At 44.7% G+C, this 28,000-nt stretch overlaps 2 protein-coding genes across 10 annotated transcripts in view; one reads left to right on the plus strand and one right to left on the minus strand.

The window, feature by feature from the left end:
* Positions 1 to 17,794, minus strand: part of FHIP1B (FHF complex subunit HOOK interacting protein 1B) — a 25,747-nt gene extending 7,953 nt beyond the window's left edge. Inside the window, exons 1-10 of one of the 9 annotated variants that reach the window (XM_077113824.1) lie at positions 17,543 to 17,782; positions 15,900 to 16,102; positions 8,469 to 8,750; positions 7,701 to 8,339; positions 7,212 to 7,370; positions 6,935 to 7,021; positions 6,535 to 6,735; positions 3,580 to 3,659; positions 3,197 to 3,360; positions 1,970 to 2,749 (exon numbers count right to left, since the gene is read on the minus strand). In XM_077113824.1, coding sequence (XP_076969939.1) covers positions 1,970 to 2,749; positions 3,197 to 3,360; positions 3,580 to 3,659; positions 6,535 to 6,735; positions 6,935 to 7,021; positions 7,212 to 7,370; positions 7,701 to 8,339; positions 8,469 to 8,606 — 2,248 coding nt within the window. In that variant the 5' untranslated portion in view covers positions 8,607 to 8,750; positions 15,900 to 16,102; positions 17,543 to 17,782. Of the gene's footprint in view, positions 1 to 1,969; positions 2,750 to 3,196; positions 3,361 to 3,579; positions 3,660 to 6,534; positions 6,736 to 6,934; positions 7,022 to 7,211; positions 7,371 to 7,700; positions 8,340 to 8,468; positions 8,798 to 15,899; positions 16,103 to 17,542 lie in introns of all 9 variants that reach the window. The other 8 variants (XM_077113823.1, XM_077113829.1, XM_077113825.1 and 5 more) reach the window with 8 other exon arrangements.
* Positions 17,765 to 27,983, plus strand: CNGA4 (cyclic nucleotide gated channel subunit alpha 4). The gene is made up of 7 exons (XM_077113831.1): positions 17,765 to 17,825; positions 23,146 to 23,263; positions 23,404 to 23,505; positions 23,714 to 23,820; positions 24,125 to 24,770; positions 25,458 to 25,807; positions 27,541 to 27,983. Exons 2-7 carry the CDS (start codon positions 23,202 to 23,204, stop codon positions 27,981 to 27,983), a joined length of 1,710 nt encoding a protein of 569 aa, XP_076969946.1. The 5' UTR covers positions 17,765 to 17,825; positions 23,146 to 23,201.
* The last annotated feature ends 17 nt before the right edge of the window (positions 27,984 to 28,000 follow it).

The raw sequence follows: 28,000 nt of genomic DNA on the forward strand, positions 1-28,000 counted from the left end.
CAAAAAAAGAAGAATCAGGTCAAACACAAGACAGAAGTTAACACCAGACCTGGGTCAGAAAGAAAAGAAATGTAGCAAAGGCAAAGAAGGCAACTCTATGGGCCAACTTAGTTAGGGGAGAAATCTTTGGGGGACCTAAGAAGAAATTAGATCAGAACAACAGGGTAGAATGCATCTGTAGAATAAAAGACAGCTTAGCTCAGGACTGGCCTCAAACTAAGCCAGATCACCAGCACTAAGATTCTAGGACCATCACAGTCCTCTAGAACAGGAATTTGTGGAGGAAATGAGATATATCCAAGAACTGCATTTTTAATTCAGACAGGAGAATACAAAGGAAGTAGTAAATGCTGAAAAATATCCTAGACTATCTCCCACTAGCATTAGCGCCAAACAAAACAACTCAAGTTTAACAGGGTCCTATGATACCGCATAACTTTGTCCATCTCTTTTCCTGGGACTTCCTTGAAAAAGACAATAACTAAAGCTCAGATAAGCTTACAAAGACACAAAAGGGCAGAAGCTTCAACCGATGCTTCAAGTCTATGTAAATCCTCCTAGTGATGCTGAGCAAGAAGGAGCCAAGCAGAAACTACATAAATGGCAAGATGTATTTTCTATAATCTACAAGAAGAGCAAGTTTGTCTGACTCCAGGTCAGAAGTCCTAGTGCTGTGCAAGTAGGATGGCTAGCATATCCCAGCCACACTCCAGGTCATGTACTGATCAAGGCTGCAGAAGATGGCTGGTTGCATCAGTCAATTTAAATGTCATGCACTCAGAGTGATAATCCTAGTGAAAAGCCACCACTTGCTGAGTTCTTACAATGTGCCAACATTGTGCTAATTTACATGCAATGACACAGATCAGAAACTAATTAAAGGTATGTCTAATCCAAAGCCTGTGGTCTTAGCTTTAATCACCATACTGTTTCCTAAAGATTTTTATTTTTTTTAATTTTATTTATTTTTCCACACAGAGTGGAGAGTAAGGATTAGCAGGGAGTAAAGATGAGGGCTGGGCTGGGTGGGAGTGGCTCTCAAAAACAAAAAGGAGGGGTGCAAGGTTAGTTGGGTAATAGAATTCCCGCCTGCCAAGGAGGAGACCCAGGTTCGATTCCCAGCCCCAGCACCTCTCCCCAGAAAAAAAATTCAACAAATGATGCTTCAGTAACAGGACAGTCACATGGAAACAGAATGAAATGTAACCCCCACCATACAGCATACAAAAAAAAAAAAAAAATTAGCCCAGCCACTCCTGAGGTCTAGCTCCATGGGCATCCTAGATATCCCAAAGCACTTAGCTAGGAAGTTCATGGCACTTGCACTTAAAAGAGGTATTTCACCCTATCTGCTTCAGTCTGTATAACTAACACAAATCTCTAAGATGAAGTTTTCATGGCAACCAATAAGGTACGAGGACGGGGGGCAGGAGAAACTTGTCCAGCATAGAGGAAGAGAAAGACCATCAAAAGAGCTGACCTGGGGATTATAGAAGGGCTGACGGGAGACCAAACACCCAGTTAGATATACTGGTGGAAACCATATAATCCTCCAACATGGAATAGATGGATACAGGTGCCTCTCATACAAGACAGTACATATGCCTTCCAAATAATTCAGATATGTTGTTCTGATTTACCAAGAGATACTGAACACTGAATATCTTGAACACATATCCCAGAAAATGGCCAAAATGGGAGAAAAGGAAGAACATGCATATAAGGGCAGACATATAAGGCTCAGACATAAATCCATAGTCAAATCAGCATAAGCATGGAAAACATACAGACAGACACAGAGACACAAGTATGACATAATATGTACCAGGAAGGAACCCAAGCAGAATGGATGAGGGGCTAGGCAATGACACAGAAATGACATGGGCCAGGAAGTCTCAGTAATCAGCACAAACATGTCAAGAACATGCAGAGAGTACACAAAGGAAAAGGCCTAGGCTAAGTAGCTTACCAGTGAAGGGCTGGCTTGGCAGCTGGTTGGGAGTCCGCAAAGGGCTGCTGAGGAAGGGGCCAGGGGGCTCAGGGGGACAGTTGAAGCTCTCGTAGGCCTCCTCCTCCTCAAGAGGTAGTGAAGGCTCTAGGGGAGGCTCTGAGCCAGCGCCCCCATTGCTCAATGCCACCTCCAGCTCCCGGAGCTCCTGCCCAAAGCCCTCTAGTCCTGCCATGCCCTCAGGGGTACCCTCTAACAGTTCCCCAGCTCCCTCCTCTGGTACCCGACGAACCTTCTTGGCGCCCTCAGGCCAGGGTCCTGGTACACCATTGAGCTGGGGAGGGGGCAGGTGGCCAGTGCCCTCCCCTGCACCCCCAGCCAGCCCTCCATTCCCAAGCTCTTCCTCCTCCCGTTCCCCCACATTGTCCCTGTCCTCCTCGGGCAGTAGGCTGCGTTTCTTAGTCCGGGAGCCAACAGGATTGGGCTCAGGAGGGGGCCGCTCGCCATCATAGGGGGCAGACCAGGTACGGCAGGCTCGGACACAGCGGTCTACACCACGGCGCGCCTCACGCAGATACTCCAGGTAATTGTCTTCCAGCTCACCAGGCTCCTCTGCAGGGCTGGGCCGTCGACCAGGGCTGGAAGCTGGAGATGCAGCAAGCCCTGGGGAGCAAGGGGCTGGGCCTGGGGACTCAGAGCCACTCAGGCTCTGCTGTCGCAGGAAGAAAGCCAGACGAGATGGTGTGGAGGGCCGAGGCACTGTCACCACAGAAGAGGAGTCAACACTTGGGCTTCCAGGGCCTATGAAGGGGGAAAAAAACATAAGAGGGATCAAAGAAACAGAGGCCTAGCGGGAGAGATAGAATACATAGAGAGATTGAGAGAAAAAGCAATGAGAAGGGAGAAACACCGGACTATTCAAATGGCTGTCTCTCCATCTTCCAGATTAAACCTGTCCTCATCCACTATCCCCACTTACCGCCACCAATATCAAAGAAACATTAAAAACAGGGAAGAATATAGGACTGGAAAATAAGAACATCTTTGCTTAGAAGTCCCACCCTAAATTTCTTTGCGGGGATTAAGGATCCTCCCTCTAAGACTCCTTATCAATCTCCCAAAGACAGAATGTCATTCATGGCCACATAGCCCCCCTCACCCTAACCCCACCTTCTTGATAAGCTCTTCCAGAGTCCAGAACCATACCCATGGTATCCCCGCTTCTCCCTGCCTCTCTGCTAGGCCCACCTCGTGCCCATGAGGCATGCTCTGGGCGGGGTGTGCTGGGGGCATGGTGCCGGCAACAACGTGGGATTAAGGAGAGAAACTTGTCAGCAGCTCGTCCATATAGGTCCACATCACGCACAGCTGGCTTCTGGCTCAGCATCACATGGTTACACGGGACGAGATACCTGGGTAAGACAGCAGAAAGGCAATATGGAGTAGATAAGGAAGGAAGGACAGGACCTAGAAGAACATCACGCCAATGGAACTATATGGCTAAACCAGGGTCCAAGAGAAAACAATGAGCAACCCCAATTCAGCCCATCATTCCAGCAATGCACAAGGCTCTGACAGCCCTTCAGGTTCCGGGTCAGCCAGCCATCCCTCAGCCCTGTCCTCAGAGGTACCTGAGAACCAACTGCAGCAGGACATCCTCACAGCTGAGGTTGAGAAGGGTCCTGAAGAGGCTCAGAGAGACCATGCAGAGCTGGGGGTGAGGGTGGGGGAAAAGAGAAGGAGTCATCGTAAGTATTCTTTATCCTCCAAGCTTGTCAAGCAAACGGGAACCACCACACCACCCCCCCAGCCCCACTCAATCACTCCTAGATAAATAAATACACACAGCGCTGTCACATAACAGCCATTCAAGTATTAACTAAATGGTCACATAACTTTGTGGTCAAACTTCACTTATTCAGACAGGAATGCACATGCACCAGGCTCAATGTATTTCCATAGACCATACTACATTTCAGCAAACTCTGACAATATATACCCGTCAGCAGAGATCCCAATAATACTTAAATGGAATAAATGCCCAAGAAAAGAAACCCTAAGAAATACTGTGACTGAATAAACAACTAACAGGAGACAACAGCAACCAGCAACATGGTTACTAAATGAATACTGTCAGTGTAGACTGTACCAGCACAGTTACTGCAAATGCCTATCAAGAAACCAGAGGAAGCTGGAAGAACCCCAGCTGTGAACTGGGTGGGGCTATAAACAAGGCTTCTGAGTCACTTCACTAACACCAGTGTATCTTTCAAAAGGTGGGATAAAGAAAACCTCAAGAATATCATCTTATTAAATATATCAAAATTTGGGGTGAGGGGGTGAAGGTTCAAGGAAAGGTGACAGGAAAAATAAAAAGTAGGTGATTCTGGAGCAGGAGAAATCTTATGTTTTAGGAAAGGAAGAACAGTGGTTTTTCTCTGGCTAGGTCAGAACAGAAACATATAAGCTCTCCCTCACTCCACTGAATCCCAAAGGTACTTTCTCTGTACTTCCCTTGTGGCAAGAATGTCAGACACCTTGAGCTCTCTGAGGACAATTACTAGGCCTGTGTCTGGGTACTACCTGAAAGAGTCTAGGTTCTTATCATTTGCAAAAAAGACTGTGGGAGAATTAAAAGCCAACAATATAGTGGGAAAAAGATAAGATAGCTGCTCCCATTTTAGCATGAATATTCATGAGGTTTAACTGAATGGCCACTTTACTGATGAAAACAGACTGACTGAAAATGTAGTAGGCATAATGGCCCACCAAAGATGCCCATGTCCTAACACCCCAAAATTGTGGATATCAGCTTACATGGCAAAAACAATTTTGTAGGTTTGATTAAGGTTATGAATATTGAGATGGGGAGATTATTCTAGATTATCTGAGTGGGCCCAACCAAATCATATGGGACCTTAAAAATAAAGAACTTTTCCCAGCTGGATCAAAGACACGGAGATTTGAAACATAAGAGGGACTTGACCCACCATTCCTAGCTTTGAAGATGGAAGAAAGGAGCCATGAGCAAGGAATTTGGTTGGCCTCTAGAACAGGGAATAGCCCTCAGTTGACAGTTAGCAAAAAAATGGGAATCTCAGTCCTATAACCACAAAGAACTGAATTCACCCAACAACCCAAATGAGCAATTAAACACATCATTTCCTAGAGCTTCCGGAAAGGAACACAGCCCTGTCAACACCTTGGCTTCAGTTCACTGAGATCTATGTCAGACATATGTCCTACTGAACTGTAAGATAATACATTTATATTGTCTTAAGCCACTAAATGTGTGGTAATTTGTTATGGCAGGAAACTAATACAGATATAGTAAGGCACACAGACAGACTAGTCAGTATGATTCACTTCAAGGAAGAAAACACAAGCTACATAAATTACACTTAAAAACCAGGGCAACAAAATCAAGTTTGAAAGGGCCAGACTGTGGAAAACATGAGTATGTTTAACACGGGTATGCTAAAATTAGAAGAGACCTGGCTCTTCCTAGAATTGGGAACCAAGAAGAAACACCTCCAAAACATGAAAGGCTCCTGGGATTAGGGACCAAATGGCAGACTAATAGAAATAAATGCTAAGAAAGAACTAAGACAACTGAAGGAGAATCAGAGGAGCAGTCGGGATCAAGATTAAGAAAAAAGGAAGATGGATAGAATCCAGCACAAGGAAAAAGATGAACCTCAAGAAGGAAAACATCTGTCCCTAAACATAAAGAGCACATTCCTTGAGGCCACACAGACATAAGAGTATGGCCTAACTTCAGCATGAGGAATAAAAATTTTTGATATATTTGTAAAATTAAAGCTTTGACATCAATTCCTATTGTTTTATACCAATAATTCTTAACCTAAGGCATGTATCGTAATTACTTTTTGGAACATTTTTAAAATATACATGCCCTCAGTCTACTCCCAGAGATTATAATCCAAGAGATCCGAGGCAGAACTTAAAATCTGTTCTTGTAGTTGCTGTCATCCTCAAAGCTCCAGAGATTCTGACATGTACAGCTGGCTAAGAAATACTGGTCTAATCAGAGTCAGTCTGTAATATTTCATATTACTGTAGTTTAGTTATTCAGACACCTCACCCATATAAAAAACAGCTATCCAATAAACCTCACTTACCAGGACTCCTACTACCAGGTACCTCAATTATCTACAAGAGTTTCCCAGAACCCTTAATGACCTAAGAACCTCTCCAATTTAAAATACAAAGATCCAAATAATTGAAATACTTCAATTATTTGGAATAAAAGAAAGAAACAAAAATGGTCCCAGAGCCAAAACAGATACATAAAATCCATGGCCCGGGCCAACGCGACATTACAGGCACAGCACAATGGCAAAACCTATAGTCATGATGAACAACCAAAGTCATCCAAAAAAGTTAATTGTGCACTAGATTTTACAAAGGCAAGAGAGTAGATTAAAATCTATACACAAAACAGTTAAAAATTGAATACTATAAAATAAATGCCACCTAATTTTGAAGTGATTATTAGAGACAATAGTCAAAGAAGGACAGGAACATGCTCTCAGAACAAAGGTCAGAGAGAGAAGATGGCTCACCCAAGTAAGCCAGGACAGAGGTAGGGGCCATACCCGGGAGTTGCTGCCAATACGGGCAACGAGGGTGTCAAGGATGGTGTGGGTGTCATGCCGGTGTAACAACAGGAATCGCAGGAAGGTACAGAGCAAGGCAGGCTCTGAGATACTCCGTAGGAAAAGTTCCAGATAGGCAGTACTGGCTATCATCTCTTCCACAGAGGTCTGGAAGAAGGGAAGGGAAAGTTTGGAAACTTAGGGTTTCCATACATGTGCATGTGCAGAGAGTTATCTTCCAAGTTTTAAGGAGAACCCAGGAGAAAAGGAGGGGAAAAGGGAAGAGTACCCAGCCCAATGTTCCTGGTACTGGAGTTACCACCCTTCAGCAAAACCCCTAATCTGTCTTGCCACTCATGACTCTCACCTTGTGGAGGGCAGGACCCATGACAGGCACCAGAAACCCATTATGGATATAATCAACCAACTGCTTCTGCACCAAGGGGTGAGCTACCTGTAGGGGTGCGAGGAAGAAGAAAGAAGATTGTGAGGACAACCACTGTCTGAAAGGGAACAGAATGATGCAATACAGGGAGATGGCCTACCACCAAGATTATAGAATTGTAGAACTCCAGAGAATGCATACCACCACCCCATGGCCCCAGAATGACCAAGGACCAGAACTGTAGGGAACCCAGTCCTACCTGAATGACTGCATTGCAGAATTCTAGGGAACTCATGAAGAGTGCAAGGGATGGAACTCCAAGCCAGTCCTCCCGTCGCAGGCAATGCCAATCATCCCCTGGAACCTCAATCTTTCGGGGCAGTGAGGAGTACAGGGCACTCAGCCCTGTGGCCAGCACCTAGGGGCCACCCCCAAGGGCAGGTTACCAAAAACTCAATGTAAAAGGTGGGATGGGGAGCTATTAATTCAGAGTTTTGATGGCAGTAGGGGAAAGAGTTATTCTAGAGCAGGCATTTAGCTACCCTATGTAATAGGGCATTACCTGGGAACACTGGCCCACAAAGAATCTTAGTACCCGCCCCAACTAAACCCTTGTTTCATCCCCAACCAAACTCCCTCAAACACAAGAAGCTATTTCATGGGCCAGAGCCACTCCATATCTCATGGGCAGGAAGGCACTGTCCAGTGTCTGCACACCATACCCTACCCCATCCCATGGGGTGCTGACCGGGCAGAAGTAAGAGTGATCTGCGATGTAGCGGCCCACAGTGGGACTCCCAGCTGACAGAGCCATGAGCAGGAGTAGGGCATCTCGGGCCTGCTGGCCCAGGGTGCCCTCTCGATGGACGAAAGGGACAAGGCGAGAAAAAAGGAGAAGGCGGGGGGCAGCTCCAGGCTCAGGAGGCGGCTGCAGGAAGAACTCGAGCAATGAAGGCTCCCGGGCCACACACACACACAGCTGACTGAGAAGTAGCACCAGACCCTCATCCAGTGCTGGGCTACTGGGCACAGGGCGACCACAGGCATCCAGCAAGGTCAGCAGAGCCTCACGAACCGGGCCATGCCGCAGCAGTGGCTGGCGAGATTCACTCACTAGCATCTCAAATAGTTTCAGTTGTTCAGCCCGCCGTTCCTCAACCCCATCCCCAAGCTCATCCCATTGCAGTTGCCATGCCAACACACGAGTCAACAGATCCTCGTGCAGAGCAAACTCCAGCAGGGGCCCAGGGGTCAAGGAGGCCGAGGGAACTGCTCGATCTTCTGCCAGTAATGTCAACATCTGATAAGTGTGGTTGCGCACAGCACTTAGATCATCTGCACCCCCAGGAGCTGCCCGAGGACCTCGCCGCTCAAGGATTCGCACCACCTGAAGAAACAGGACAGAAGATGGAATGAATCTATGATAAGAACACTAAACAGGATGGTGAAATACCACATAAGATTAGGAAGAATCAGGAATCCAGTGGACCAGACCCACTGGCATACAGCCTCCTACCTGAGACCAGTGATTTTTGAAGACCATGAGGCAGGTCTCAGGGTCAGCCATGACAGGGGTCTGCGGACTGGACCCTTGAGGGACGCGGTGCCCAGGGCCCCGGGAGGCCAGTCTGCTCAGCCAGTTCATCCTTTCCATGAAGCAGGCTGGGCAGGGCCAGCGGCCAGAAAGCCACACTCTGAGGACTTGCCAGCTGGAGGCTTTCTCCACTTATGTCTCTGGTCTGCTTCATCCGGTCTGTAGAAGCCAGAAGCTGACCATGGAGCCAAAGAATACACCAGGCTGGAGTGGAGAGACCAGAGGTCAATTTCCAGCCCAGAACTGCAAATCTAATTCAAAGAAAGAGAACAGAAGGGATAAAGAGAAGTTTGCCTCTCTCTCTACTCCGCAGCAAGAAGAGACAGAGAACCACCACTCCACTAAAAATGCAGACACATACATAACGCACACACACACTGCCCACTTGTATAGCTAGTTGGTACCTAAATTTAACACGTCTCAAACAGAACTCATGATTTCTATCACCAAACCTATGCTTTCCCAGCTTTCTCCATCTCCATAAATGACACCAACATTCACTTATGTACTCAGGACAAAATCCTGAGCATCATCCTCATTTCCTCTTTTCTTTACCCCAATATCCTATTAATCAGCTAACTCTACGTTTCTGAACATGTCTCACCAGTGCAATAGCTTCCAGCCTGGTTCCCATGCTTCCAATCTCATCCCAAAGAATTATTCTCTACACAGCGATCAGAGCAATATTTTTTTAAACCTAACATATTACTTCTCTCCCCTGCTGAATACTCTGCAATGATTTCCTAGCATACTAGCAATAATCTAAATCCCTTACTTTGGTCTATAGGTCACTACATAATAAACCTATGACTACCTTTTCCCACTATTTTCCTCCTCACTAATAAATTAATCATAGTGGCCTTCTTGAATATTTTCTATTCCTTCTTCCTGGACTGCTTTTCCACTGATTTTCACATTCTCGCATCATTCAGTTCTTTTCAAATGCCATCTCCTCAGAGAGGTCTTACTTAACAATTCTCTCTAAATAGCACATCTTCCCACCTTCATTCTCTAGCCTCCTAATCTTTCTTTCTTCTCAGCAGTTTTTACTATCTGAAATTATTTATTTGCCTATTTTTTTTGTCTTCCCTACTATGATACAAGTGCTCTGAAGGCAGAGTCCTATAACTGTTGTATCCCTAGTGCCCAGAGAAGTGCTTAGGGAGTCAATAAATATTTATTGAAAGTGTGAATGCTTAAGTGAATGAATGAATAAATGAATGACTAATCAAGAAATCAAGTCTTGATCTGACTATGGCCCTCTGAAACAGCTGAAAAGTTTTTTCTACCTTTCATAAGTCTCTCCCTAGAAACCCACCCAAAAGCCTCTGACGGGCAAATAGATTAACTGCCTGAATATTGTTGAGAGAAGGAAACAATCAAAAGAGCAGAACAATTTTCACTCTAGCAAGGAACACAGGAACACACTCCCATATACATACATATCCCCCATTACTGTCGGACACACCCAATTCTTACTCCAGAGATGTGGTATGACATTATCACAAAAGGGATAAAGTACCTAAATAGCTGTTGGCTCTGGCCATGCCCACAGTTCCTTCCCCATCACATCTACCACACCCTCATCAGTATTGTCTCTCTCACACATACAAATTTCAGAGGAAAGGTGTGGTTCAGTTGTCCTTCCTCTTTATACTCAACTAGGGCGGAAGGAACCCATAGGGGGCACCAGTCCCACACTTTGCCCTCAGTTTATAATAAACGCTATTCCCTTTCCCCCAGATACTCTCACCACTACCACCTCAAAACTAAAGGAAGTTAGCAATTATGCTTAAGGAAACTTTCTGCAAGACAAGAGACAGTCTTATAAAGCGAAGGAACAGTCCTAAAGAGCAGGCAAGGCTCACTCATTGACTAACTCAATGTGCATTCATATTGATAAAGTACTGGGTACTGTGAAGAATGCAATGAAAATACAGAAATGAATAAAATAGTTTGGAGGAACATAAACAAACACCAATAAATAGTATAAATAAACATATGTATAAAATGAAGGAAAACAATTAACTCATTCTAGGAGATAGAACACAAAGAAGGTAGTATCTGACTTAGATCTTTAATACGATACTGGCCACATAACAGAGGAAAGGGCCGTCTACATATTAAAAATAATATGTACAAAATTATAGCACTGTGAAAGAGAGTGACAAATTCGAAGAACAGTTCTAAGTTCAGTGTCACTTATTCATAGACTATTTAGAAAGAGCGGCACATACTGAGTTGAAAGGTGTTATGGATTGAATCATGTCCCCACAAAGACATGTTTATTTTCAACCCCGGTCCTGTGGATGTGAACCCATCTGTAAATATGATTAGTTAAGGTGAGGCCAAACTGAATCAGGGTGGGCCTTAATCAAATATGACTGGAGTCCTTATAAGCAGAGGAAATCTGGACACGGTAATGGGAGATGTATTGGGAGAGAGATGGTCATATAATGGAGGCGGCAATTGAGTTACACACTGCTGGTAAGCCACCACCAGAATGCTACAGACTCAGTGAAAACATGATCCTGTTTGTTTGTACCCTGATTTTGTACTTCTAGCCTCTAAAACTGTGAGACAATAAATTCCTGTTGTTTAAGCCAACCAGTCTGTGGTACTTTGTTAAAGCAGCCCTGGAATACTAAAACAAAAAGTAAAAAGGGATGAAGATTATAAACATAACCGAATATCATGCTAAGAAGTTTGGGCGTTAACTACTGACACCTTGGAGAAAAAAGAGGTGGTTTGTTTAGCTTGTTTGTTTTTGTTTTTACATTTCTTTTCTTTCTGACCCAGGTCTAGTGTTAACTTCTGTCTTATGTTTGACCTGATTCTTCTTTTTTTAACTAGAGAAGTTGTAGGTTTACAGAAAAATCATGAATAAAATAGAGTTCCTACACATTACCCTATTATTAACACCTTGCACTAGTATGACAAGGAAATCACAAGATCAGATTTGACTCTAAAAATATGTCAGATGGCACTAAAAGATGAAGCAGAGAAAGACAGATGACAGCGGACAATTTATAAGAAGCTCTTTCAATAGTCCCTATGAGGAAAAAAAAAAAGATAATATGAACTAAGGTGAATAAGAGCAATTAGAAAAGATAAATCTGAGATTCACCTATCTTAGTACATCTCATGTGTACTGAAATTATTTATACTTATAATGTTTCTATCAATAAATAGCAAGCTTTTTGGCAAAAGGGGCCATATCATTCATTCTTCTTTGAAACCCTAGGGCCAACATAGTGGCTGGCATTAAAAAATGCCTGTGGGGCGGGCCGCGGTGGCTCAGCGGGCAAGAGTGCTTGCCTGCCGTGCCGGAGGACCTCGGTTCGATTCCCGGCCCCAGCCCATGTAAAAAACAAACAAACAAACAAAATATAATAAAACAAGAAAATGTTTAAAGATGTTTCCCTTTCTTCCTTCCATCCTTCCTTCCTTCTCTGTCTTTCCTTCCCTTCCTCCTTCTCTCTTTAAAAAAAAAAAAAAAAAAAAAAAAAAGCCTGTGGATTTGAATGCTGAATTAGTAAAATAATAACTATAATAACTAAAATATATCGAGCGCTCTCTAGGTGCCAGACTCTATTTTAAGTATTACATGGAGTCACTTATATAAACCTGCATGTACTATGATCCCCACCTTACAGGTATGGAAATTAAAGCCAAGAAAGACTAAATAAATTGCCCAAAGTCACACAGCTAAAAATGGCAGGGCTGGGATTGCAATGCAGGCAAACTGCCTCCAGAGTTCATACTCTTAACTACACAGTATAAACAGCAAAAGCTGGCAAATGAATGTGGAGATTGAGGAAAGACTAACACGAAGTATTGGAGACTCAGGATAAACATTAACAGAGACTAAGAACTCATAACAAGAGGACTGTGCTTTAGGAAAGAGGATGGGTACAGTTTTTGACATATTAAGTTTTGAGATACTATGATGATATCCAGAAGGTAAGTAGAAATATCATACTTAAGCTGAAGAATGAAATCAAGAGTAGAAATATAAATTTAGAAGATACCAGCTGAATGAAGCTATCAAAGTGGATGGAACCATCCAAAGAGATTAGCAGATCATGATAGGAGTTACAAGTGAAATTCTAGGAAAAATCAGGATTTAGGAAAGCAAAGGAGGAGGGGGGTCTTTAAAGGTTGTGAAGGTAACCAGAAACAGAAGGAGAACTACAAGAAATAATGATGATCTAGAAATCAAGGAAAGGAAGTTTCTAGAAACTTGAAGTTGCTCAGAGTTTACAGGGCTACAGAGAGATCAGGTAGAATGAAGAATGACAATGTTTAACAGTTGATCAAATAATGAATAAGAGCCAAAAAAATATAAGATGTACTTTCAGGAAATTTAATAATGTGGAGAAGGATAAAAATAGGGCAACAGCTCAAAGAAGCTGGGGGCCATGGGAATCAAGGGAAAGAGTTTTTATTGTTTATTTCTTGTTTTGTTTTGTTTTATGATAGGGAGTCTCAAGAATGCTGGTTGAATAAGGAAAAGAAGTCTGAAGCAAGTGGAAGATTATAGATTATAGATAGAGGATAGATAAATAAGCTTATAGATAAATAAGATGGGAAAAACTGACAGAAAAATCAGGTATAGAATTAGTCTAAGAAAAAAGGTATACCACTCTGAGAAAAAAATGAAAAAAGTAATAGATAAAGGGTGGATTCTACTTCAGGCAAATCTAAAAGTGAAAAAAGAGGGAAGCTGACATCCATTCCTCTACCATACTTTCACTCACCCCTTCACCCCAGGAGAGTGGGAGAGTAAAGCAGATCCCCACTCTCCAGACTTACCCCTCAGGCTCCTCAGAGGAAAAAAGGAGCTTGACTCTCAGACCTACAAATAATCCAAGGTCAGACACTCACCTTAGGTCTGCAAGGGTGTCAACAAACCCCAGAATAGCAGGCACAAGCAGGAAGTGCCTGAGGTATGAACCTTTGCCCTGGGAGAGGCAAAGAAGGGGAGAGAGCTAGGGGCAGGGATACATCTACAATACCTATACAGAGAGGGAGAGACCAAAATGACCTTCCAAGAGCAGATTAGTAGAATCCTAAAGTTTATCTCTCCCTGCAATGGCTCTTGCTAGGCAAGATGACTGACCATTGATATGAGGCACAATTCTATCTAAATCTTGAAGGTAGAAAGACCTGAATGAAACTTTATAAGAATAAAAAAAGGGGGGAGGGAGATTTCTCCTAATCTAAGGGTCAGCCCACACACACCCTCCCTGCTTTTCCATTCCTCAAACCTACATGTATAAAACAAATGGAATTTCAGCATACGGTCCAATTTGTTGTCTCCCCTCCCCCAGTACAACCTTTGCTTTTGGAGAGATCTCCTCACATGACTCCAGCAGAACCTTACAACTGACAAAGTAAACCCTTATCACACACTGATTTCCCCTTTGTAAAAGTGAATCTCCATGTTTTATCTCTACCCCTGTTGTGTGAAAGGGACAAAGATGTCAAAGAGAAGGTGAAACTGAACTGGTTCACAAGGATAAGAAAAGTTCAACAAGAAGAGAAGAAAAGGCATTACTAGTAAAGCAAGTAGTTATTGCAAATCTCTCAAGACTCAGAAAAGTAACATGTTTGTTAGGGAATGTGAACAATTTATTCAAACTAGAACACAAAGTAAGGCATAGCAAGAGATGAGGCTATAGAGGGGAGTTGAGGCAAATGAGGCCATTTTAAGGAATTTGGATCTTATCCTACAGGTCACAAAAAGCCAAAAGTTCCATGATTAGATTTGTAATTCAAAAAAGATTCTAGAGATAGAATAGAAAAAAAGCAAGCTTACAGGCAAGAGATTGTTGGGGAAAAAAAATCCTGATGAGAGATGGTGAGGAGGTAAAATAAAGCTTTAACAGTGGAGAAATAGCAATAGGGATGAAGAGGAAAAAGAGAGACAATAGAGAGGGGAGTATATTAAGATTTTAGGGACTGATTAAGTACAGACAGTGAAGGAAAAGGCAGAATGGAAAATGAAACTGAAGTTCTTACCTGTACTGAGATAGGGTATATGGGTACAGAAACAGTCTTTCAGGGCAAGGGCAGTTAAGTTTCATTTTGGACATGTTAACTTTAACATATGTGTAGAGTTACATTATAGACCACTGGCTATGTAAGTTTGGAATACTGGGAGTGAAGTAATCACCTCATTATGATACACTTTTACATTTCATATATCTCTAAATTGAAATTATCTTTCCAAGTATTTGCTCTCCCAACCAGACTGAGAATTGCTTGAGACCTAAAGGAGCACATCTAGTTTATGTCTTAATTTGTTATCCCAAAGAAAGTATCATGAGAGCAGGCTCTATCTATGCTCAAGAAGTACTTGCTGAATGAATTTATGAATGAATGAATTTATTCTCCCAGTATTAAGCAGAGTGATTGGTATGGTTAAACATATTGCTTCCTCACAGTACCCCAAACATGTTCCTAGCTCTATGTTTCAACCTTCCAGACATGCCACCTATACGCCGTAAGTAAAAATTCATTATACTTAATGCGATACTTTTCAACAAAGATTCCCGTATAATAATAAGTTTGTGAAAAGCAGCGTTTTCTCAATATAACAAAGAATATGGACAGTCCCTAAGAACCCTCTGATGTGTGACTTGACTCATTCTATCAGCCCAACTTTGTGATCCACATTACATAGGGATTATGTATACTGGTTCCTATGTTGTGGCCACAGTATTAAATATAATCTTCATCCTTCTATCACCATCAAAGTACATTTACTCTCTTTTGGAAACAGAACAATTTTAAATAATAAAAAATGCCTTTTTCCATGTCATCACAACCTTTCCTGTACATCACATGCCTTCTGTCCCACATCACCTTCACTCTCTGTTACAAACCTTCTTTCTCCTGGTCACTCACTCTCAAGAGGCAAAATTTTGAGTTCAGCTTTGCCACTTTATCACATATAATCCCTGCCTTTTGAATATGACTCCTCGTCTATAAAACAAGAATCGCTGCCCTTGCCCACCCCACAAGGTTTCTGTGTAGAGTCAATAAAACTGGAGATTGTTGTGTAAAGTATGAGTGCTTTTCAGAGGTCAGAGATTGTACAGGATTACTATATAAACTCATACTTCCTCAATCTAATACCACAACCACACCATCATCATCTAAATTAGCGATACTAGATTTTTTTTTCATGAACTACCAGAAATATTTTTTAAAAATTAAGTTACTTCTTATTTTAGCAAATAAGACCATTTTTTTAAAAATCCCACCATCTACTATCACCATTATTTCATCAGTGAGCGAACACTTTAACACCAAAAGAAAGGAATAATAATCTCAGGATAAATTTACCTTTATGAAAAAATCCTATCCTGTCTTTATTTCTCTCCTTGCACCTTGGATGGATGAAAACTTTATCATTGACTGGCCCTGTCCTTGGCCCAGTGTTCAGGAACCACTGTTCTAAATCCTGTATTATATATGTAGGTCCCATAGGGTTCTGACTGTCTGGGTAGGCTGCCAAGGGTTCCACAGTATGAAGACCTGTTTGCACTCTAAGAGAAACAATGAAAACATTTTACGGAACAGAACGGTTAGCTCTGAGGGTAAGACACTGAGACAGAATGGGAACTGAAGCTGCCACTAATCTTCAGGAATGGCCTGGATAATAAAGGTCCTAGAGCTTCCCTGAGGTTGAGAGAGTCAAAGAATCTATATTCCATGGCACAATGTCAGTAAAGAGGAAAAATTAATGGTGTGAAAGAGGCAATTATTACTGAGTCCCAATCCAGCTTTCTAGAACTTACAAAATGTTCATATGTGTATGGATTGGAGGTGAGAAGATGGTCTGCAGTACACTAACAAAGTAAACCCAATAATAGTGTGAAGGGAGGAAAGAATTGCAGAGGGATATGAGAAAACTTTGGGGGTGATAGAAATGTTTGAGAATGGTGACAGTTACACAGACATACACATATGTCAAAACTCATCAAACATGTACATTATAAACATAAGCATCTTATTGCACATAAACTTACCTCAGTAAAGAAGTTTTTAAAAAGTTTTAACTGTAAGAAAACAAGAACAAGACCACCCTGTTTGGGAGCTGAAATATATTGCTGTATGTGACAAACCACATGACCTCCATGAAAGTACAGCTAGCAACTGAAAGTGGCCAATCCAATGTAGATGACAACCATCAAAGCCACACAGCTCAGCAGAGATGAGGAGCAGAAGCAGAAAAAGGATGCTCAGAAGCAGGTGGAGAGAAGACAAACACAGGTAGTCACAGCCAAAGAACCTTCATGAGAGGGACCACCTTCAAGTTTGCAGTCCCAGGAGGAACTTAAGGGAGGTGGGGTTCCAGTGATACCTCTGTTGAAAACTGAATCCCAAAAATGATTTTCATTATCATAGTATTGCTTGTGACATTTTTATTTTCTGTCCTCTGAAATATGTAAAATCCCTGGGTGCAGGGGGCCCAAGTCAAAGCATTTCCACCCAAGCTGTCCTACTTAGTCTAAACTATTGCTCTCACTGGGCAGGATAGTCCCAGTGAAGGAGGCCTCAGAACCAACCTCGCACCCTCTCCAAGTTCTACGATCCTCTTTCCCTCCTACCATCCGCTGCGTGCATCTCCCTCACCAGTGCCCCCCCTACCTTCCTACGCTCCTGCCTTAGCTTTTTACTCTCCGCCTCCCGGTACAGGTCTTATCCCCTTACTCTGGTCCCAGAGCTGTCCCTCACCCCTGCCCTCAGGAGCTTCCACCCTTACATGTCCCTACAGCCTGGCCCCTCAGAAAGCACCCCAGCCCTTCATATAAGTGTACTTGTCCACTCACCCTCGAGGCTCTCAGCCGTCCCCCGTACCTCAGACCCTACACCCAGCCCCTCATCACCTGCCAACCCATCATCCTGTGCCCTCAAACCAGTATCAGTCACCAAGCCCAGTGCCGTCATTCCCCAACACCTCAGGTCTTCCGAACCATGCCTACCTTTCACTTAAAGAACCCTGACCCTAAACAGGCCCAGTCGCTGCTGCGCTGCTAGGTGAGTTCAGGCCGCCGCCATGGTTCCTCAAGCGCACCAACCGCGCCCCGCCCCGCGCCACACGCAGCCCGCACCCACACGCATACACGTAACCGCCCAGCGTCGCACGACTGGGTGATAGCGTGCCAATTCATTGGCTGGGCCCGGCTAAAACCAACGCGACGACGCTTGTTTCCTGGCAACGATAGAGCGCAGGGGCGGGATCGTCAACGAAATTCTGAGGAAGGGGTAACGCCTCTAGCTTCACTGGTCCCGCCTCCTTGAGCTTTAAACCCCGCCCCTAAGGAGGACTCCGGCGTGTCATAGGGGAAGACCTATGGGGGGCGGAGGCTTGCGGGGCGGGGGCGGAGCCTAGGCAGGAAAGGTCGAACAAGACGGTAGAAGACGGGACTTAAGGAGGGACGCGACTTTAAGAGGCAGGGAAGACTTCGGATTTATGAGCTAGATGGGTCTGAAAGAGAAAAAAAACTAATGCGGAAGGGGCAGGACCATGGGTCCTGGGCGGTGTTTGGAGTGGAGGAGTGGGCGTGAAAGAGGCGGAGCCAGCATAAAGTTAGGCCGGAGGGGCGGTGTCAGTGGGGGGCGGGGCCCATGGAAAACCTGAGTCCCGGAGAGGACTGAGAAGTCTGGTTCATTTTTCCCTACCCGCGTTCGCGGCTTGTGTTATATTTTAGTATCTAGTATGGTGACCACCCCTCCTTGGCTCCCTTAACACCAGCAGCGCTATATTGCACCGTGAACCCTTATACCTTGTCTCTTTGATTCAGTCAAGGGACACTGTATAAGGGTAGGATTCCAGATCTATTAAAACCGGTCTCCACCTTCAGGACCCCATCCCTTTAACCAGACAATTACAACATAGTGTAGTAAGTACTATAACAAGAGGAATACCAAGGAGCAGCACTTAGCACGATTTGTGTGTTCAGAGAATCAGGGGAAGGAAGGCCTTAGAAGATAATGAAGGCTTCCAGGATAAGATGATGTCTTGGATAAAGAAATGAAAGTTTCAGATAAAGTCTGATTCATTTGAAAGTGTTTTACCAAAGTTAATTCCCTGGTTTTACTCGCTAACAATGGTTATATATAAGATAACGTTATGGAAAAATGGGCAAGGCCTGTAGAAATATTGTCTGTACTATTTTTGCAAATTTTCTATAAGCCCAAAATCAGTTCAAAATAAAGTTTTCAAAAGAAAAAGAAATGGAAGTGTCAACCATATAATTAAATAAAGGAAGAATGGGCAGCATGTATGGGTGCTCTGGACACAATCTGTACAGTGCGTCTAGAGGTTACTCAATAAACAGGAAACATTGAAAGGTGAGGCTGAAGACACACAGGCACAGGCCAGTTCCTGGAGAGCTTTGTAGGCCAGGCTATGGAGTTTAAATTTTATAATTGGGATAATAAGAACAGAGAATTTTATGCATGGCCAGATTGAGAGTTAGGGGAACTTTGCAAAAGACCAGAGAAGAACTGTTAAGGCCTGAACTATGTTAGTAAGGATGCAGAGAAGTGGACATGCGGATAACAGAAGGTGAATCTGCAGGCCAATGACTGGATGAACATGAGGAGAACAGTCGGAAGGATCAAAAGTTGATGCCTATGGGTTCATTTCCCAGTGCCTGCCCATGCAAAAAAAAAAAGAAAGAAATTGATGCTCAGTATATCAAAAATAGGCAAAATTAAACTATGGTATTAGAAGTCAGGAGAGTGATTCCCTTGGAAAAGAATTAAGTAGAAAGGGACAGAGTGGGGCTCCTAAGGCATAGGTGATGTAGGGTTTTTTTTTTCCTATTTGACTGCTAGACACATAGGTGTGTTCACTTTGTGTAAGTCCATCAAGCTGCATACCTATGAAATGTGCACTTTTCTATGTTCGTTCCAGTTACTATGCCACATAACAACTCACACACACATATGGTTTAGTGGCATAAAACAACAACCATTTTATTATGCTAAAGTTCTGGAATTTGGACAGACAAGATACAGCAGGAATGGCTGGTCTCTGTTCCATGGTATCTGGGGCTTATCTAGGAAGCATAAAAGGCTGGGAGTGACTTGAGGTTGGTGGCTGGAATCAATTGGAGGCTGTTTCACTCACGTTTGGTGGTTGGGCTGGAATGAGTGAAAGGCTGAGCTCAGCTGGGACCGTCAAGCAGAGTAGATACATGTGATCTTTCCGTGTGGCTTAGGCTTTTCACAACATGGCCTAGGCTTCAAGAGGGAGCATCCAAAAGGGAGCTTGCAGACAGTGAGCATTCTAAGAAAATCAGAGGGAAACAGCATAATCTTTTAGAATCTAGCCCCAGAAGCCACATAAAATCACTTCTGCTATACCCTAGTAGTTGACACAGTAACAAGGGAGGATGATTTAAGAAGCTGTGATCATCTATTTAAATTGCCATCATATTCTGCAATAATAATAATAATAGCAATAACAATTTTAAAAATACTGATGCTAAGTTTTCTGAATGAGAGGCCAGAATATGAATCACTGAAGTTGATGAGCTCAGTTTTAGGCACAAGGAGTTCATATTGCCGGTAGGACACCGATGAGGACATCCAGTGAGCAGTTAGTAGTTTACATGAGTCTGCAGCTAAGGGAGAGTCCTTAGGAGTCATCAAATGGGAAAGGAAATCCTGTGGGTGACCCAGATTGGCCAGAGAAAGTCCAGAGGATGGGAAGAAAAGAAGGCCTTGGACAGAGTCCTTACACCAGAATAGAAGGGATGGGCAAAGGAAACCTATGAAAGAGCTCAAGAAGAAATAACAGAAGACCAAGAAATTATGGTATCACAGGAGCCAAGAAAAAAGAGTTTCAAAATAATAAAATAAAATGTTAGAAGACTGTAAATATTTTATTTCAAAGACTCTCCAAAAACACAAATCTGACCATATCACTTAGCTGTGTAAAACACTTCACAGATTCTGCATTACCTTTAGATAAAATCCAAGCTTTAAACATGGCTGACAAAGCTCTCTTGAGCTGGTGCCTGACTACCTATTCAAAGTCGTCTCTCACCACACCGTACCCACCTCAGGTCTTCTAAAAAACAATTGATGTTTCCCCAGTCACCCCTGTTTTTTGATACCTCTATGCCTTTACATACCGTTCACTTCGCCTTTAGTGTTCTTCACCCTCTCACCTCTATATCGTGTAAACTCATATTTATCTTACAGAACACAAGGCTTGTTGGAATACTCATCCATTCCCCTTCTCCCCTACCCCAACCCCCAGCATCCAAGCTGAGAAACACAGGACACCTGGGTTCCAGTGCAGGCTCAAGGTATGCTTCATTCTGTCTTAACTTGTACAAGTTCCTTGCTTGGGCTACATATTTTATTCACTGATGACTACGTACCGAACGGTTCCTCTGTGTCAGGTGCTGAATTAATCTCCAGGGACAAAGGGATGCCTCTCATATCAGACTTCAGCTCTGTTTTCATTATCTGCACCCCGATCTACGTCTTCAGCCACGCTATCTCTTTCTGTGGTTGAAGGATGAAGGAAGCATCCTATGGTTCCTTTGCCCCATTCTCTTCCTGTTATATTTATTGCCTGAGCCAACCAGCTAGTCTATGTGTTTTTAGTATCCTTTCCCGTTCTGTGAAGGTGCTTAAGTCTCTCCCATACCTGAACAACAACAAAAAAAACCCTAAAAGTTCTTTCTTACATGCGTTTTTTTTTTTTACTACCATTATCTCTCTCAGTCAATAAGTCATTACCAGAGAACCCATTATCAGAGCACCAGGCCAATACTTTGCTAAGCATCCAGGGTAAAAGATGAATGAGAGATGTACACCAATGTTCATCACAGCCATATTTACAAGAGCCAAAAGATGGAAGCAATCAAAGTTTCCATCAACAAATGAATGGATAAACAAAATGTGGTATAAACACATAATAGAATATTATTCAACTGTAAAAAGGAGTGAAGTCCTGATACATGCTCCTACATGGATAAACCTTGAAGATAGCATGCTGAGTGAAATAAGCCAGAACAAAAGGGAAAATATTGCATCATTTCATTTATATGAATTAATAAGAATATGCAAATTCACAGAGACAGAAAGTAGATTAGAGATTACCTGGGATGGGGTGGTGGTGGTGGCAGTGAATGGGAAGTTAATGCATAATGGGTGCACAGTTTCTATTTGGGGTGATGGAACGAGTGGTGATGATGGTAGCACCACATTGTGATTAATGCTACTGACTGAATTCCATGTTTGGGAGTGGCTAAGATGGGAAATTTCATGTTGTATATATTTTACCATAACTTTAAAAAAAAGAGAAAGGCTAAGGAGGCAATGACAATTAAATTCTTTTTTAGTTTCCTAGGCTGATGAGGCAAATACAATGAAATGGTTTGGCTTAAACAATGGGAATTCATTAGCTTGCAATTTGAGGCCAGGAAAATGGCCAAATCAAGGCATTATCAAGGCGATGCTTTCTTCCAAAGACAAGCTGCCAACGATCCTTGGCTCTTCTGTCACATGGTAAGGCACATGGCAGTGTCTGCTGGTCTCTCCTTTCTGTTCTGGGTTTCATTGATTTCACCCTCTTGGTTCCATAGCTTTCTCTCTCTTTGTCTGAATTTCATTCTCTTACTACTGATTCCAGTAATAGGATCACCATCCTGAATAGGTGAGTCACACCTTATCTGAAGTAGCTGCATCAAAAGATCCTACTTACAGTGAGTTTACACCCACAAGAATGATTAGATTTAAGAACATGCTTTTTCTGGGGTACACACAGCTTTAAACCACCACAGATTGCAGTACATGATCCTAGATTGGAACTAATAATGGAGGAGAAAATGCCCAAAAGGAGACATCATTGGGACAACTGAAAAAAAAAATGGAATATGGTTCGTGTGTTTTATATCAATGTTCATTTTTTTTTAACTTGATAGTTATACTTAAGGTGGTTACATAAGTGAGTGTTCTTGTTCTTAGGAAATGTATACGGAAGCATTAAGTATTAAAGAAACATAATGTATGCAACCTATTCTCAAAGTTTTAGAAAATAGATGGATGGATAGATTGATAGGCCGAATGATATCACCAACATGGCAAAATGATAATAGTGAATTTGAGTATCTGGGCAAAGGTATGTTGGAGTTCTATGTTTTGTATCTTTATTATTTTCACAACTTTCCTGTAGTTTTGAAGTTATTTCAAACTAAAAAGCTGGGGAAAAAATGAATGAAATACACTCTTTGCCCTCCAAAAGCTTATAGTCTGATGGGGGATGTGGAAACCGAGAACCGTTTGGGTAGGGCCTCTGGCAGGAACAAGGCCCAGCCTTCCCTCTGAAGCATGCATGCCACTCCCCACCACCACCCCATTTTCTCCGGGGACCTCATTAGAGATGTTTAGCTAGGCAGGTGTAAGCCTAGGCCCTGGGAGACAGGGCAGAGTGTGAAAGCTACACTACCTCCACCCTTTCTGTAGTGGTTGGCCCGGGTTGTGTTGCTAAGAGCTTCCTAAGCCAAAGACAGAAAAGTCGCAGCTGGAGCCCAAAGCACTAAGACCTTACCTCCCACAGCTACTTATGCGCAGAGGCCCTGGATATTGCCTACCCCAGCACCCGGCCACAGAACCATGAGCCAGGACAGCAAAGTGAAGACCACAGAGTCCAGCCCCCCTGCCCCTTCCAAGACCAGGTGAGAGATCCTGGCCCCTGTGTTGGTCTGTCCGCCTCACTAGATTTGTGGGGATTTAATCCTCTTGGTACCCGAGTCACAACCACAGCACTGAATGTCTGGTAAGTAAATGAAGCACTGTCTCCTCTCCTACTCCATAGGAAGTCGCTGCCTGTCCTGGACCCATCTGGAGATTACTACTACTGGTGGCTGAACACAATGGTCTTCCCAGTAATGTACAATCTCATCATCATAGTGTGCAGGTTTGGCCAGGGTGCTAAGGGAGGGCTTTAATGAGAGAAGAGGGCTATAGTGGGGCCCAAGAGAGGGGAGGGCCCTTGGGGTGGGGCCCAAAGGAGGGGCAGGACACAAGAAAGAGGCCCAATTCTAAGTGCTGGGGTGGGGGCGGTGGAGACCTCCACACACACAGAAGATGCCCTTAAGCCAATTCCTTCTCTCCTCACCCCACAGAGCATGCTTCCCTGACTTGCAACACAGTTATCTGGTGGCCTGGTGGGTGCTGGACTATACCAGTGACCTGCTATACCTACTGGACATCGTGGTGCGATTCCACACGGGTCAGTGAGCACCTAGACTGTCCCTTTGAACCATGTCCCCTTCCTCTTTAACTTCTTAGAAGCAAGAAGGTGACACCCCTCCCTGACAGCATCTTCTCATGACTCTATGCTTGATCACACCCCTATGTTAACCCCAGAAACCCTGGAGAAGGGCCCCCACCCTGTCCCCCATCTGTCTCCCTGGCCTACCCTGACCTACCTGCCCACCCTCACCCTCATTACTGGAGCAGGCAGGTGCCCCAATCAGTAGCAGACCTCATCCCATGGCTGACATTGGCCCATCCTCCCCTCTCACCTCCACCAGGATTCTTGGAACAGGGTATCCTAGTGGTGGAAAAGAGTAGGATCTCAAATCGCTACGTTCGCACATGGAGCTTCCTGTTGGACCTGGCCTCCCTGCTGCCTACAGACGTGGCCTACGTGCGGCTGGGCCCTCACACACCCACACTGAGGCTGAACCGCTTTCTGCGTGCGCCCCGCCTCTTCGAGGCCTTCGACCGCACAGAGACCCGCACAGCTTACCCAAATGCCTTTCGCATTGCCAAGCTGATGCTTTACATTTTTGTAGTCATCCACTGGAACAGCTGTCTGTACTTTGCCCTGTCCCGGTACCTGGGCTTCGGGCGCGATGCCTGGGTTTATCCAGACCCTGCACAGCCAGGCTTCGAGCGCCTAAGGCGCCAGTACCTCTACAGCTTTTACTTCTCCACGCTGATTCTCACCACCGTGGGCGATACTCCCCTGCCAGCCCGGGAGGAGGAGTACCTCTTCATGGTGGGCGACTTCCTGCTGGCTGTCATGGGCTTTGCCACCATCATGGGGAGCATGAGCTCCGTCATCTACAACATGAACACTGCAGACGCGGCTTTCTACCCAGACCATGCGCTCGTCAAGAAGTACATGAAGCTGCACCATGTCAACCGTGGGCTGGAGCGCCGAGTTATTGACTGGTGAGGACTCAGGGGTCCCAGAGCAGGATAGAGTGGGATGTATACAGGAGAACCTGAGGGAGGTGTCTGAGTTTTCATTGCCTGGAAAGCCACGCAGGGCAGTCAGGATGTGACCTGCATCAGTGGGGCCCTGAGCAGCGCCTGGAATTGATGGAGTGAGACAATGGTGAATAAGAGTGGGACAGGCACTCTTGCATTTAGAGGGTCCAGAAGGGATGGGCAGAGAAGAGCAATACCCACAAGGGATGTCCAACAACAAGATGGTTAGCTATGACATGGTAGTCCATACTGTGGGCTCAAAAAAGGGTATGTCACAACATTGGGGGGCTAAAGCAGAAGGGCTCTAGAGAGGTTGGGGGCTTGGTGACTGAAGTGGCTTCTAAGATGGTATAAGGCATATCCTTGCTTGGTGGATAGGGTAAGGCCTGAGAGGAGTTATTCATACTGCCAAATGGTGAAGGCTTCCATGCCTTGGGGGAGGGAGAAAAGATCAAAACATATCTGTGACCAGGAAAGGAGATGGTGGGCTGAAGTTATTCATCAGCCAATTCTCAGGTACTTCCCTATCCCCTGTGAGATGTCCGTGTGGTTGGGCTCTTGGCTGAAGCTGAGCTGTGCCCTGCTGGCTAGGGATAGAGGCAGGCATGTAGGGGACTGGTGAGGAGCTGGCACTGTCCTTGCCTCCAGGTACCAGCACCTGCAGATCAACAAGAAGATGACCAATGAGGTAGCCATCTTACAGCACTTGCCCGAGCGGCTGAGAGCAGAAGTGGCCGTATCCGTACACATGTCCACTCTGAGCCGGGTGCAGATCTTCCAGAACTGTGAGGCCAGCCTGCTGGAAGAACTGGTGCTGAAGCTGCAGCCCCAGACCTACTCACCAGGCGAGTACGTCTGCCGCAAGGGGGACATTGGCCGAGAGATGTACATCATCCGTGAGGGTCAACTGGCTGTGGTGGCAGATGATGGCATCACACAGTATGCCGTGCTCGGTGCAGGGCTCTACTTTGGAGAGATCAGCATCATCAACATCAAAGGTGGGCACCGCCACATTTGTTCCAGGGACAGGGACAGGACTGGGGGTGGAGGTAGGGTTAGCAGAACCAGTCTCAGACCACATGGCCCTATAGATAAAGGAAACCTAACCCTTGTCCAATTCACTAGAGGGATCAAGAGAGAAGCTGGACATGGAGAGTCTATTCCCTGAGAAGCTGAGCCAACATCAATGAGCAGGGTGGTCCTTGAGAGAGTAGACATGCTCTGTGGGTATAGACCTTTATCCCAATAGACCAGTAGAAAGTGGCAGAGAAAATAATAACCATAGGTACTAGTCACAGCATGCTTACTAAATGTCTTGATCTAAGGGCTTTGTATGTATCAACTCATTAAATTCTCACAACGTTATAAAGTAGGCAGTATTCTTCCCATCTTAAAGATAAGGAAATCGAAGCACAAAGAAGTCTGGTAACTTCCCAAGGTTACACAGGTAATAAGGAACACACTTGAATCGGGTACAAGAAACAACTTTGTCACAGCCATGTGGAAAGGGAGAAGAGAGGGAATTTCTGTTTACTGACCATTAACTCTGGGTGGGGCAGGTACTTAACACACATCGGCTCATTTATTCCTCCCGTCAGCCATGTGCAGGAGTTGTTTTGCCTGATTACAAATAAAGTGAGGTCATGGGAGGGAGGGAAGCCTGGAAGGGAGGTTCAGAGTGAGGCTGGGTATGTTATAGTCTGGCAGTGTCGCAGGGCTCTCAGCCTAGGGCTCCTACCCTTAGTGCTTCTAAGAGTCTCACATCCATCCTTCTAGGACTTCTTCATGCTCCACATCCCGCATACAGTCCACCGCTGTCTGCCTGACATTGGATAAACCACTCCTGTTTTTAGGCCTGTTTCCCCACCTATCCACTGGGAATGACATTAAAACCCAAAGGGTTGTTTGTGAGGATTAAACAAACTATACGGGTGAGGCATCCACCGCAGTGCCTGGCTCGTAGTAAGTGCTCAACAGCGGCAGTTCCTTCCCTGTTGTGTCCTCCCCCACCCGCTACAGTCCTTTCTAGCTCTGAGACATGGTAGCATTTGGTTTAATCATCCTCCATCATCTTGCTAAAATGCAAACGAGACCATTTAGCTCCCCTGCTTAAGATATTTCAATAGTTTCCTATTTCCTTCAGCATAAGGTCTGAACTCCTTGCCATGGAGACCCATGGCAGAAGAAGAGTGAATTCTTCTCCTCTCTCCTCTCTCTGACATTCTATGTCTAAGCCACTCTGAAATGATGACTGTTTTCGGCTTCTACCTGACTCTTTTCTGTTTCAATCCCTCTGCTCGTGTTCATCCCTCTGCGGAGATTGTCCTCCCCCAACTTTGCCTCTCTCTTTCCCAAGTTTCCTTTCACTCAGTTCATGTATTGCTGCCTCCAGGAAGCCTTCCCAAAATTCCCTGCCTTCCAGCTTGTTAGGGTTCTTTGCCCGTTTTCCCATAGTACCTTATGCATATGTCTATACCACACCAGGCAGATTGTTATGTAACTATCCGTTTAAGTGTCTCTCTCCTAGACTGTGAATTCTTTGAGGCAGGTCATTGATGCTGAGTACAGGGCTTTGGCCCCACTGCATTACTGAATGAAAGAATGATTGAGGTAGGAAGAGAGGTCAGAACCACACAGATGGAAATGGGAGTCCTGGTTCAGGAGTGAAACGCCACCCTACAGCCCCTATCGCCAATAACTAGCCTTCTCCCTCTCTGCCCATGGGCCACAGGGAACATGTCTGGGAACCGCCGCACAGCCAACATCAAAAGCCTAGGTTATTCGGACCTGTTCTGCCTGAGCAAGGAGGACCTGCGAGAGGTGCTGAGTGAGTATCCTCAGGCCCAGGCTGTCATGGAAGAGAAGGGTCGGGAGATCCTGCTCAAGATGAACAAGCTGGACGTGAATGCTGAGGCAGCTGAGATTGCCCTGCAGGAGGCTACAGAGGCTCGGCTGCAGGGCCTCGACCAGCAGCTTGATGAATTGCAGACCAAGTTTGCTCGCCTTCTGGCTGAGCTGGAGTCCAGCGCACTCAAGATCGCTTACCGTATTGAACGGCTGGAATGGCAGACACGAGAGTGGCCAATGCCTGAGGGTCTGGTCGAGGCTGATGATGAGGGAGAGCCTGAAGAGGGGACTTCTAAGGGTGGGAAGGGATCCCCAGGCCCAGAATAAACCCCATCTGCCTCCCC

This window comes from Tamandua tetradactyla, chromosome 8 (assembly GCF_023851605.1).
Source record: "Tamandua tetradactyla isolate mTamTet1 chromosome 8, mTamTet1.pri, whole genome shotgun sequence".
NCBI classification, from domain to species: Eukaryota; Metazoa; Chordata; class Mammalia; order Pilosa; family Myrmecophagidae; genus Tamandua; species Tamandua tetradactyla.

What these genes read in the sequence shown, in the direction of transcription:
- CNGA4 (XM_077113831.1), top strand. Translation starts at nt 23,202, where the DNA reads ATGAGCCAGGACAGCAAAGTGAAGACCACAGAGTCCAGCCCCCCTGCC. An exon ending in CGTGGTGCGATTCCACACGG is followed by an intron (nt 23,821 to 24,124) that starts GTCAGTGAGCAC and finishes CACCTCCACCAG; the next exon opens with GATTCTTGGAACAGGGTATC. An exon ending in CAGCATCATCAACATCAAAG is followed by an intron (nt 25,808 to 27,540) that starts GTGGGCACCGCC and finishes CATGGGCCACAG; the next exon opens with GGAACATGTCTGGGAACCGC.